At 43.0% G+C, this 13,769-nt stretch overlaps 1 protein-coding gene across 3 annotated transcripts in view; it reads right to left on the bottom strand.

Moving 5' to 3' along the window:
* ASTN2 (astrotactin 2) overlaps positions 1–13,769 on the bottom strand; it is a 1,055,774-nt gene that overhangs the window by 920,375 nt on the left and 121,630 nt on the right. For all 3 annotated transcript variants that reach the window (XM_063636815.1, XM_063636816.1, XM_055271311.2), the window contains exon 2: positions 4,577–4,764. In XM_063636815.1, coding sequence (XP_063492885.1) covers positions 4,577–4,764 — 188 coding nt within the window. The remainder of the gene's footprint in view (positions 1–4,576; positions 4,765–13,769) is intronic.

The following is a 13,769-nucleotide window of genomic DNA, read 5'->3' as shown; positions in this document are numbered from 1 at the left end:
ATGCTGGCATGAGCAACTCCTCTCCCTAACTGACAAGTTTCCAATTTCTATCAAATGTTTTGTGCACCTGGAGTGAATACTCTATAAATAACAGACATGATGACCCTCACTGTAGCTAACATTTTAATAACAGCTACTGCTTTTTGAGCACTTACTGAATGTCAGGCACTGTGCCATACAGAACTGTGCCCAAGCACACAGACTCTCAATTTGGACAGATCAGAGTTGGAATCTCAGTTTCAGCACCTATTGGTGATGTGGATGGGCAAGAGGCAAAAACCCCACTAACTCCCAAGCCCTCATCTGTAAATAAGGGGCAACAACAGTACTTGTCATACAGAGGCATTGGAACAATTAGATGAAATAATAGAGGTGCTGCATTTTGTGCCTGGCATAAAGTTCTCAGTGGTGGCAGTCATTATTTTCATCGTGCAGGGCATTTGTGAGTGTGATCTCATTCCGTGCCTAGAAAAATATCTCTAAGTATTGGGGAATATTATCCCAGTTTTACAAATGATGAAGGTAACTTGGCCAAGGACACAAAGGTAGTGATAGAGACATTATTCAACCTTAGAGTTGATTTCCAAGTCATAAACCCTCATAGAATACCCATGGATTCCACAGAGGGTACAGTCTTTGTAAGAATTCACTCATGAAATCTTATCATTTAAATCAACAACGGATGCATAGAGAAGGAAAATGGTGGCCTGTTATATAGATTAAGGGCACAGTCTCTCAAACCAGCTTATATAGAGTGAAAAATTGGTTTTGCCACTTAACCTTTGTATGATCAATGTCATGTACAGAGGTATTTATTAACATTTCAGATTTCTCATGTGAGGGATAGTATCCACCTTAAGGTTTGTTGTGAGGATTGAAAGTGATAATATGCAGAGAACAAAATTTGGAACACTGCCTGGCATATAGTAAATACTCAAAATAAATGTCAGGTATTATGATTATTTCTTTAGATCAGACAGCAAAATAGCAGCAAATATAAGACTAAAGCCAATGTCTTTTTACTCCTAAGTTGGAGTCCTTTAAACATTGTTTCAATGATATAATATTAATAACCATTTGTGACTATGCACTCAGTATGTGCCAGCCTGGGTATTAGGCACCATTGTTTGTTTTTTCCACTCTTTTCTCCACTCTTTTCAACAATTCGGTGAGATTGGTATGATCAGTTTTGTTTCATAGATAAGGAAACTGAGGCTCAGAAGCATGAAGGGACGTGCCTAAAGTAAAATTACCAGGAAGCAGGAAGTAGAAGAGACTCTATTCAGAGCCAGGTCTGTGGAATTTCAACGTTCTGCTTTTTTCTCTGCATCCTGCCACCCACACAGCTGAGGAGCTGAGGAGGGCATGCTGAAGCTGGGGCAGAGGACAAGAGGAGATGACCGTTTCTTCTCACTTTTTGGACTGGGTTCAGAGTACCTCCTTGCTGCATCACCTTTTGCGATATTAATATTCAGATGATGCAACCTTTGGGACAAGGTAGATGCTCGACTCTAGCTTTCACAAGCCTACAGAGCATGATGGCTCCACCCCAGGAGGCATGGACTATAGCAGGTTCCAGTGGCTGAATGGGAGCTGGTTTCCCTGCATGGGTGAGCAGGATGTTTGTGCTGACAAAATGGGATGGAGTGCATAGACCCCAGCCTCCAGACTTCTTTGAGATCTGACTGGAAGATTTGGGTCTTCTCACAAATCACCTTGGATCTTCACCAAAGATGAAAACAATAGTGTATCCATCAGAGTCAGGGCCATGATGTCATGAATTGACAAACACAAGTTTTAATCCTGGGGAAATCCTGGTCCCAGAACTGCCTTTTTGTTAGCCCAGGAGACTCAGGCAAATCAATTAAACTCATGAATCTCAGATTTCTCAATTGTGAAATGGGGAGATGGATCCCAGACATCTTAAATGTAAACACTTTTTTTGTTCTTGCTGCATTGTTTGTGGCCAGAATGACAAGGGTAGAGTCTGAGCCACAGAGAAGCCTGACCTCCAGGCCAAGCCCTGCTGACTGACTGAGGGATCTTAGACAAGTCCTAGCCTGTCCCAGACCTCAGTATCCAACTACGGAATAAAAGGGTATAATAAATCAGCACATCTCAAGTTTTTCGACTAAACTGCCCCTATTAACAAAAACAAATACCCTTAAGTGCCAAGCTCCTCTGATCTGAGGGCTTGTTGTGTCTATATAACTGTTAGTATAATCCTTGTTCTATAAATGACAACAACAAGACAAAGGGCTCATACCCTAGTTCAGTGTCAGAGACAGACCTCAAGTCTGTGCTCCAAGTCTGTGCTTATGACTGTCTTCCTACCTCTAGAGAGAGCAGTGTTCTTGGCATGCCCCATCTCTGAGAGGCAGAACACCTTTGGATTCAGTGTCTCCAAGACATGACTCTATTCCATGAGGGGAGGGCAGGGACAGGAGAGATCCAGATTATGGAGCCCTGAATGGGGGAAGGAACTTTGAACCACACGGTGGTAGCCTTGGGCCACTTTGGCTCATGGGCAGGGAGGGTCTGGAGTGTGCCAGCTTCCATGTTACCTACCCTGCCAGCCAAATCTTGAACTACAGGGAATTTCAGTGACATTTGGGTCTTATTGAGCTATTATTTCAAAGCTGAACTTACTGAGCAAAAGGGAAAGTTGAGGAAAACCTACTATCCTGGGGAGAAAGTCTGATTCAGTGAAACTAACACTAGGCCTGGAGGCAAAAAAGACACACTGGAGGCTCATTTATAATTGAGATAATACTATCTAGGTTACTAGGTTACAAGAAGGATACATGTAAGTAAATGTGCTGAAATACAGAAAATGTTTAATGAACACTGGTCAAAACTGAGTCTCACTCTCAAATGTTAAAGGAAGAAGAGCATTCACACCCCTCAGCCTCTTCCTAACATTAGATGGTGTCCCACACCCCATGAAGAACTCAGCAAGTGCCCTGAGATGGTGCTTACAAATTTGCACCCCAAACTTAGCATGCAGGCACCCACTTGCTTGGTGTGAGGCTGCATCATTTGCTAAATATACATATGGAAAAAGTCTATCACACTTATTCCATGAATAACACAAAGGCCTTGATTTGTTCCTCCACGTGATAAGCATGCGTAAGGTCCAAAATTAACATTGCTGTCTGGCTGGGGAGTGTATGTGTTTTTCCAAAAAGAGAAAACTTCTAAGATCTTACTCAGCCCTAATCAGAATGTCTAATGCACAGTGTTCGTTGAAGAGAAACGAGAAAGAGACTAAAACCAAAGTTCTGCTCCATTGCAGAGTCTCAGAAAATACTGATGGTTGTTAAATTGAAGGAAGAAATGAGGGGTGAGAGGTAGCTCTGCTTTGCTGAGTGGCTTTATGCCGATCACCTCACCCCTCTGGGCCATACCCTCCTCCTATGTATGTTGGAGATACCATTTCCTAACCTCGGGTATCTGGCAGAGCAGTACTAAAGAAGAAAAGGAGAAGAAAATGTAAGAGTGGCTTTGAGGAATATAAAGCACCAGAAAGATGTCAAGTTTCTTCCTGAGCCCATTAGACCCTGTGCTTTCTACATACTGGATTTATTTTCTGGTTTTGTTTTTCTATCTACCATGCAATGCCAATAAATATAGCTTTTTAAAGAAAGCATATAATATAAGCCTAGATACTTTTAGACTACCACTCAAGTGATTCCAGCCCTAGTAACCTTCTGGGTGGAGGTAGCAGACTCAAGAGTTCTATATCATGGGGCCAAAAGAGCTGAACAGCCACATCCTCTCTCTGCAACCATGTGGAGGTGATTCGCTGGACCTCATCCATTCTTGGCAAGAGCACGATGAGATAATTTCCATACATGTGTCCAGTACAGTGCTTAACAAATGGTAGATACTCAAGAAATTCTTGAATTGAGAGAAAACAGGGTGTATAGGACATAGTTCAGGCTTAGTAGCCAGATATGCTTGGATTTGAACACTCAAGAGTAGCTCCATCATTCACTGGCTATGTGACCTTAGGTAAGTTTCTTTGCCCCTCTGCCACAGTATTCACAACTATAAAGAGAGTTATGGAGGGGCTTCTGTGGACCCCCAGAATGGCGACATCCAGCCCAGCTCCAAGGGCCACCATGCAGTTGTTGTGAGGGTTAAAACACCTGACACATCAAGGGCACTTAGGAAAAGGCAGCCCGTTCTGGTTTTATTCCAATTTTCTTTGTTCAGTCATTCTTGGAATGGCCAGTTGTATTCTGAATCACCAAACCTCAGCCCTCAGCAAAGCAGGCCAAGCACGTGACAGATGTTAAACAGCTATTCCCAGAGATGTCGGCCAAAAGGCCGAGGAGTTGGAGACCCTTTATTTTCTTCTCTGAAGCACAATTAATTTGTCACAGCTGACAGATGATGGATGGGTATGCATCAGTCCAAGTGACACCACAGAATCCATTTGATTTTCTGTTTCTCATTCTAACCTCTTGAGCTTGGCTCTTTCAACTGTGGACAATCCCCCACCCCCTCCATCTCTCCACCCATTCCTCCCCCACACAATCCCCGACCCCAATCACATCCCCCCGTCACTCACCATCACAGAAATGTGGAGGATGTGCATCTGCTCCTCAACAATCTCCGAGGGCTCCTGGAGAGTGGGGGCGGTGGCTTGGGCCAGCTGCCCGGAGCTGCTCATGGAGACGTGGAAGTACAAGGTGCCATTCTCCAGCCACTGCTGTCTCCAGTGCACCAGCGAGATGTCCGCCGCTGTGCCAGACATCTCTGCAAGACAAGACCCGAGGCATTGGGTGAGCTGTACGCCTGGCCTCGGTGCTCCAGGGAGGAAAAGAGCCCACATAATCAGGAGCTCAGAAGGCATCCATTTTTTGCCAGGATGCCTTTTCTCACATCAAGTCTATGAGATAGGGATCATCACTTTCATTTATAGATGAGTCAACTGTGACCAAGATTCACCTAAAGTAACAGAGGAGTGGAAGCAGGGTTTGCACCCACATCTGTCTGAGGCCGTTTTTAGTACATCACATGTGATCGGGTAATTCATTCTACTCTGATAGTGGAATGAAACTAAGGATAAAAGTGCTTTCATTCTTTTGTGGCTATAGAACTAGAAGAAGATGAAGGAAAGAAATCCATGAAAGGAGTGGGAGTTGAGAGTGTGGATTCTTTAGAAGCTGAGCTGGAAGTACTCATGGCCAAACCTCGGAGCCAGGAAGGCCCAAGAGAGCATCAGCTCAGCTGAGGTAGCTCAGGGTCATCTTGCATAGGAAAGGAGCTTGTCAAGAGGGTTGCCCTGAGCGTGTTCCTCTTGCTTCCACAAGAGCAGCTCCATTTTTTGTAAGGTATATACTGCACTCCCAAGGAAGGAAATGTTGGCACAAAGTTTCCTTGGCTTAAAAATACTGGCAAAGCTACTGCCCCATCCCGATGTTCTCATATAGCTGGTGAGGAGTGAGGATTTTCTAGTAAATTGTAAAATTCAATCTCCCGACTTGAAGTTTCTAACTCTTATCTCTATGCTGGTTTTCCTTCTGTAAATACTTTTAAAGTGATTATCATTTGAATAGTATTTTTGTTCAATGTATCACACCTTTTTATTAGTAAAAAAGGGTCATGGCATAAGGTGCTGAAAGTGTCATTGCAAGGGGATTGTACAACTGTTCCAAAGTCCCCTTGACTAAAGGGGTGTGTGCATGCAAATGTCCTAGAAAGACAAGGCCTATCAGTGAATCTTATGCATGAATACAAGAGAAGGGTGGTGGAGTTCTTGGAGGATTATTAGGTCTGCATTCAAGGGAGATAAATGGGAGACAAATAGCCTTTATAGTGTCTATCAGTAGACAAGTAGTCTTAGTAGTGTTGGAGGCTTAGAACCTTGACCCCTCCCTCCTGAGACAGCTGTGACCTTGAGGCAGTATTCCTCCAGTCTCCAAAGACCTCGAGTGCATTCACATACACACACAAACACACACACACGAGGAGGACTGATGGGCAAGCTGAGTTACAGCCACTTATCCAATCAGTTCTCTCCATGTCCCACTGCAGCACCCATCATATCTGATGACACAGAATGAAAAAGAATCATCTTGAAAAGACGAGGAGATGATACTACCAAATCACTTACTCATCACCCAATTCCACTGAATTATTCTTATATCACCCATGCCCAATAGACTCTCCCTCCTTGAGGTTCACAATCAAAAATCCTTAGGAGAAGAGTGTTTAGCACTTAATAAGGGCTAATAAATGGTAGCTATGAATTTTTAAGTTAGATATTGATTTATCATCATCATCATCATTATTGATAGGAACAGGATCTAATTCATCCTTCGGCTGCTCTGAAAAAAGTAAAAAACAAAAATGGCGAGCCATCCTTGACAGCTTGCTCTCTCTCCCATTCCTCATTCAGTTCATCAGGAAATCCTTCCAAAGCTATCCAACAGTCAACCCTTTCCAGTCCCTCTACATCAGCCACATGGGACAAGGCGTTATGCTCTCCTGCCTGGCTTACTGCAAGGGCTTCTTAACTTGACTATCTTCTTCCACTCTTGTCCATTCTATTCTCAACCAGGAGCCAGAAGAATCCTGCCAAGCAAAAGTCATCTCACATCACTAAGCCCTCCATTTACAGTCTTTCCATGGCCTCCTAACTCATTCCAAGTAAAAGACAAAGTGGTGAGAACATAGTAAGCTATTAGGCCAAGTGAACACATGCTTGGGCTTCCCTTGCAGCTAGAAGAGTTGAACCGGCCTTGAGATAATCACAAAGGTTTGTCAGTGCTTAGAGCACAAGCTCCAAAAGGCCCTGAGAACCCATTGTGGTGCCCAGTGGGAGGGACTGGCTGGGTGATCAATTTGAGCAGTAGGTCTCCTCTCAGCACCTTCTCTTCGTCCCAGGCTGGGGTGATCTGCTGCCCCACTGACCCCCTCCCAGCCTCAGCACCCGAGGCCTTGGCAGTAGCTTCCCTGGCAGACAGCCAGCTGGGCCAAGGCAAGGTGAAGACATTATGGTAAATGGTCTGGCTCATTTTTCTCTCAGTGCATCAAAGCCCAAAACCAGAGGTCCAGGGAACCCAGGGCTGAGAGCTGCACTAGAAATAGCAATGTCTAATTCAGTAGTTCCATGTGCTGCTGGCTAGGCAGGCACTCCATGTGCTGAGTGTCCCTGGAATGGCACCAGAAGAAAGCCCAAAGGTAGGCTACATCTCGTTGACACAGCCTGGCATAGATGAAGGCAGAGTGAACAGAGGGATCCTTGTGGAAATCTGAGCTCCTCACTCCTAGTGCTGTCTCCAGCCTGTGCCTGAAACCCCACTATTAAAGAGGCTTCCCCTTTCCATGTTCAGATGAGAAAGCAGAGGGTCGCAAAAGGTTAGTGGCTTGTTGAAGTTCACTGGTGAATTTGTACCTAGCTAGAGCCAGTGGATTTCCAGTCTGTGCAATTTCTACTATGCCAGTTGCACTTACATCTCCTTTTTCTTGACTAAATTAGCCCATGAACCAAAACTAGATTGAGCTCTGTTTGCTATAGCGATGAGTGCACAGTCAGCAGACAGTAAACGTTAAATGATAATAACAGTGTGTGAAACACAGTAAATATTGAATCACAGAGAATAACTCTGGACTTACTTTATTACAAAGAAAAGAAACTGTTGTTGGAGAGGAGAGAGGAGGGGTATGAAATGTTAAAGGGAAAAATGCTTTAGCAGAAGTGGAAGGCCTCGATCATTCATTCACTCATTATTCATTTATTCATGCATTTGTTTGTTTATTCAACATACTTATCAAGCACGTACTCAATTCCAGGCAGCTGAGTAGCTCAGAATATGGAGTTGAATGAGACATAGCCTTGCCTTCAGGGAGCTCATAATCATTTAGCAGTGGAAATTCTACCCATGTTACTGTCCACGCACATGCTACACTCTCCATTGACCATGGTCCAGGCAACTGTGTGTTATCGGGACTATCTTCTACCATCACCCGTTCATCACACACTCCATCCCTGCAGGACTTACAGCTGTTTCTCAAACAGGCCAGACTCCTACTTGTCTTAGGGCATGAGTACTTTCTGCCCAACATTCCTAGCACTCTCCTCCCAGAACCTACGAGCTTGCTTCTTCTCAGTGTTTGTCTCTCAGGCCAAATGATACCTGCCTGGAGAAGCTGTGCCTGTCCACTCTAGCTGAAGTAGTCCTCTTCACACACATCTCATCTTTATTATATCCCTTTTACAAAAACTTTCTATAGCAGTTATCATGATCAGAAATTCAGGCTGGGTGCAGTGGCTCACACCTGTAATCTCAGCACTTTGAGAGGCCGAGGCAGGCGGATCACTTGAAGCCAGGCATTTGAGCCCAGCCCGGCCAACACGGGAAAAGCCCATCTGTACTAAAAATACAAAAATTAACCAAGCATGGTGGCATGTGCCTGTAATCCCAGCTACTTAGGAGGCAGAGGCCCAGGAATCGCTTGAACCCGGAAAGTGGAGGTTGCAGGGAGCCAAGATTGCACCACTGCACTCCAGCCTGGGCAACAGAATGAGACCCTGTCTTTAAAATAAAATAAAATAAGAAAGAAATTTATGCTTTACATTTTCTTGAACATGTGTTTATTGTCTCTCTCTCCAGGAGAGCAGAGACCTTGTGTGTCTTATTTCCTGCCATCTCTCAAGCACTCTGGAAAGTGCCTGGCACATAATACATGCTCAGTAAATAATTACTGAATCACTGAGTTATATACATATATGTATATATATTTAAATACTCATGCCCTTTTTCATCTTTAAAATGCTTAATGCATATATATATATATATATATATATATATATATTTCAGTGATTTGGTATATATATATTTATGTATTTACATATATTTCAGTGACTCAGTAACATACTTGCACACATCCATAATAAAATGGTGGAGGGACTAAAAAATAGAATTCAAAGAGTGTTACATTTGATCAGAGAATTAAAAAAAAAAAAAAGAAGAAGAAAATGTCGATTGAAAACTCCAAAGTGGGAGAAGACCCTCCTAGCCTGCAACCAAGAACTACTTCCAAAGGTGGTGGTAGGAGCATTGCAGAGGATGGACAGATTCATGTCCCTCAGAGGGGAGGAGGAGAAGTTGTAGAGATCAGCTGGTCATCGCAGGGGCATGAAGCTGCATGTGTATGTCAGAGTGGAGCAGAATGTCAGGTGAGAAATGTAGTTCACGGCTGGGCGCAGTGGCTCACGCCTGTAATACCTGCACTTTGGGAGGCCTAGGCGGGCAGAACATGAGGTCAGGAGTTCGAGACCAGCCAGGCCAACATGGTGAAACCTTGCCTCTACTAAAAATACAAAAATTAGCCAGGCATGGTGGCATACACCTGTAGTCCCAGCTACTCGGAAGGCTGAGGCAGGAGAATCGCTTGAACCCGGGAGGTGGAGGTTGCAGTGAGCTGAGATGGTGCCACTGCACTTCAGCCTGGGCAACAGAGTGAGACTCCATCTCAAAAAAAAAAAAAAAAAAAAAAAAAAAATGTAATTCAGACACAGAGTTAAGGGCTTTGAATGCTTGGGGATACCGTGTACATTTTATTCAGAACCAGTAGAGTACACTTGGTCAGAAAACGAGTCCTGTGTCCCTTAAAAACAGGTTAATAAAACAGTAACATGACCAAAACCAGTTCTTGAGACTATCTGCTGATTGATTTTCCAATTGCATTTTCCCTTTTCTCTTCCCCTACTCCTTCCATATAAACATTTCACTGAAGTCTTCAAGTCATATTCCAATCAAACTTAAAGCAAAAGCGGGACTAAACGCATTTGGTCGGGAACCAAGACGATTCCCATAAAGGCAGATTATGCTGACATGATGAATATATAACGAAACAGCAGATACTAAAGTGGGGGAATTGGTGGACCATGCCTTTCGGCGGTAGGCTGACTCCAGTACCTGCCTCCCTCCTACCCTGGATAGCTTGGTTTTATATTGGAATCATAAAGAAACACAGGGATTGCCTTTTCACCTTTTTCTGCTCTCCCTCATGGGCTACAACTTGTGAAATATTCAACAGGCTCAAATCCCCTCAACCGCTCCACAAAAGCCAAGAGAGAAGATCAGCCTTCATCAGTGATACTGGGTAGACTGCCATACTGCCTTGGTGGACACTGATGCCTTTCAGCTTCCTGGAAAAGAAATAAAAAATCCCGAAGGCATGTTGTGCTTTTAATCGGCTTGTTCTTCCTAATCTATGGCACTCATTGTATTTTTATTTAATTCCTGAAGGTCATTAAGAAAATAAGCAGCTCTTCTCATCACCAGCCATCTTGGTAACATCTCCCAAGTGGCTAACTAACCAGCCTTCTGATTCTACAGCACCAGCTGACCCTCCAGCAGATTATTTGCTGAAGCCCAGAGAAAGCTTCCAATGAGTTTGCAAATGGTCTTTTTCTTGCCGTGGGGAAAGCAGACATTACATGAGATGAACTCACTGCCCAGGCAGAAAGATTTGGGAAAGGTAGTGATGTTGACTTTAACCAACCTTGCCACTAGCTATTCCAGCATTCATGGGTGATTGTCACACATCAAATCTTGCTGAGTGGGCCTGGGAAATAATCGCAAATACTCATTCCCTTTTTCATCTCTAAAATGCTTAATTAATGCAAAGCTTTATCATCTCTCTCATGGGCTATTGCAAATGGTTCTGTGCCCGTCAGGGTCTCATCAGAGAAGAGGAGACATACTCAGGAAGGTCACTGAGAAGTGTTTAATGAAGGGAGCATTTACAAAGGCTTGGGCTGGGTTAAGGCAAACTAATGATGAGCAACAAAGTACTCCCACATTGATAATAGCAAGGAATTGTCACCACCCTAGGCCTGAAGGGGCAAGAGATGGTGGGGATGGGGGATTATCAAACCCTTAAAAAGCCATAGCTGTAGGAAAGGGCTACCATATAGCTACAAGATAAGAATGACAGCTTTTACTAGAATAACTCAGCCGCTGCCAATGTACAACCCAGGATGGAGGTTTTCAAGAGGGTAATTTTCCAACCTCATTCTCCTTCTACCCACCAATTTTTTGCAGATGTCTCATACAAGTTGACCTCGACTAAACACCCAAGGATGCTTAAATGAAACAAATCATATAAGTCAGCCTTCCTGGGTGTACAGCAGGTGGGAAAGGGGATCTCAAGAAGCAAATGAAGACTGTTCAGCAGGCTCCTTAACAGGTATCTCTACCTTCAGGCTTCCTTCCTTCCAGCCATCCATTAAATGGCAACCAGGATGAAATTTCTAACTTCTCAAACTGACCATATAATTCCTTGGCTCAAAACCCTCCAATGTTTTCTACTGTCCCTCAGGATAAAACCTAATTTATTAAGCCTGACACACAAGGCCCTTCCTGGCCTGTTATGTGCATTTCTCCCCAGTCTGATCTCTTCTTATGCCTTTCCTTGCACTTAAATATTAATTCTGACCAGATATTTATATAACGTATCACATATACTATGTGTTTTTCCTAATTTAATATGTTGTGCTCCTCCAAGCTTTCATAAGGAGGAATATTGCATGCTGCATAAGATCACAGGGTCTGGAGACCAACTGCTTGAATTTGCATCCCAGCTCCCATGTATTCAACCTGTGTGGTTTTGGGCCAGCTCTTCGCTTCTTCATGCCTCAGTTCCCCCATCTACCAAATGAGGATAATAACAGCACCTGCCTTACGGGGTCGTTTTTAGAATCAAATGAGATAATACAAACAAATTAGCTGTTAGGTTGGTCTTGATACTTAGCACTCCACAGTTACGTTTGTTATATAGTACTTCATATACATAGTTATAGTATCCTCTTTTACTACACTCTTGGTGTGTGTGTATATATATATATATGTATATGTGTGTATATATATGTATATGTGTATATATATATATATGTGTGTGCATATGTATGTGTGTGTGTGTGTGTGTGTGTGTATATATATATATCTTAAAATAGTCTCTTTATACAGCTGACTTCCCTTATTGGATCCTAGTGCAGGGACATGTCAGAATTATTTGTGTAGCCTGGTGCCTGGTACAGTGGCTGAACAGAATAGGGGCTCCATAAATGTTCTGTATGTTTAATTGAGCCATCCCATATTTGAAGTCAGATGACTATTTCCAGAGGACAGAGAGAAGAGACAGCAACTTGGGGTGTCAATAATAGCTGGATTCCCATACAACAACTCTACAGAAATTTACCTAACATCCTGGAGAATGCACATGAAAAGAAAGAAATGTTAATTTTCAAGGAGCTTATATTTTCATGAAGTGAGATAGCGGAAGTTCAAATAGAAAATGGACACTCTTATGATTCTGTTTAGACATGAGTATGTGTATAAACAGCTGGAAAAAAATACACTGGATCACAAAGAATGGCACTCACTAAATAGTGAGATCAGAGGTGATTTTAATCATGTTCTGATTCACTTTAATCTACGTTTTCTATATTGACTATATTTTACCTCTGTAGCATATGCAAATACTCACTTTAAAGATTCATTTAGTCAACCAACCTTTTCTGAGAGCTGGCATTGTGGGACTCTGTCCTCAGGAGCTTAGTCCAAGGGGCTGAGAAAAGACATGCTATAAATAGCTATAAAGCAAAGTAGAACGCTTAGAGGAAAGATTACTTCTGGCTGGATCTAAAAACTCTTCATGGAGGAGTCTCAAAGAATTGGCAAGATTTCAACAAATGGCTATGTGGCAGAGGGCACTTCAGATGGAGAACTGGCACAAGGGAAGGAAGGCAAGAAGGTCACAAATGTACAAAGGGATACAGTGGGGGGAACCGGTATAAAATGCAGAAGCCACCATTATAGAGAGAGGCTGGGGGTTACCAACTCTTGCCCATGGAGCATCACCTAGCAGAAGAATATAAGTGCTGGGTCCCATTTGGGGCTCCTTTATGCAATCAGACCAAGCCCGAGCTCAGAGGTTAATGAAGCTCTCCATATACCGTGAATTAAGATGACAAGGTGGATGGACTGATGGGTGAATGGGTGAATGGATGGACCCCAGTCATTCTGACCTAATTAAACAGCCTGGGTGAGTGAAGAGAACACTATATTTTGAGTCAGAAGCTTATATTTTTGTGATCCCTCTACAGCACCTGACTGGTATCCTGGAGCACAAATTACAGAGCCTCTGTGATTTTCTTTACTTGTAAAATGGGGGTCACAGTCTGGCCTACTTACATCACATCTAATGTAGAACTGAGAGAAAATAAGGCCATACATAGCAACATGCTTGGAAATCTGCAAAGTTTTATAGTTAGATCTGAAAGCAAATGCAATCATCCAACAACATACTTCATCCATTAATATACCTTCCAATAATTATCTACTGACTATCTGAAATGTGCCAGGCACAGTGCTAGGTCCTAAGGATAGATTGGAGGAAAAGATCAATTTGACTACTATCCTCACAGACTTTCCAATTTAGTCTGGATATTCCTTTGTTCCCTCTAAGCAGCAGCAAGCATTTCCCCTTGCTTCAGTTTTTTCAGTCATCCACCCATTTAATCATTAATTCATAGTAGAAGACGATGCCTGTCTAGAACATTGCAGTCTTCATTATTTAGCATGCATCAGGTGTGCAATAAATATTTGTCAAATCAATGAATCACTAAATGTACATTTCCTGAGTTTCTTGTCCTCAAGAAAGTCACAATCTAGGAGAGCAGAAAAAGGAAAGTCAGCAAAGATGATGAGTGTGTGGTAATGACTACAAGATAGGAGGCACAGCGT

This window comes from Symphalangus syndactylus, chromosome 3 (assembly GCF_028878055.3).
Source record: "Symphalangus syndactylus isolate Jambi chromosome 3, NHGRI_mSymSyn1-v2.1_pri, whole genome shotgun sequence".
Lineage (NCBI taxonomy): Eukaryota > Metazoa > Chordata > Mammalia > Primates > Hylobatidae > Symphalangus > Symphalangus syndactylus.
This window is presented reverse-complemented; position numbering and strand designations above follow the sequence as displayed.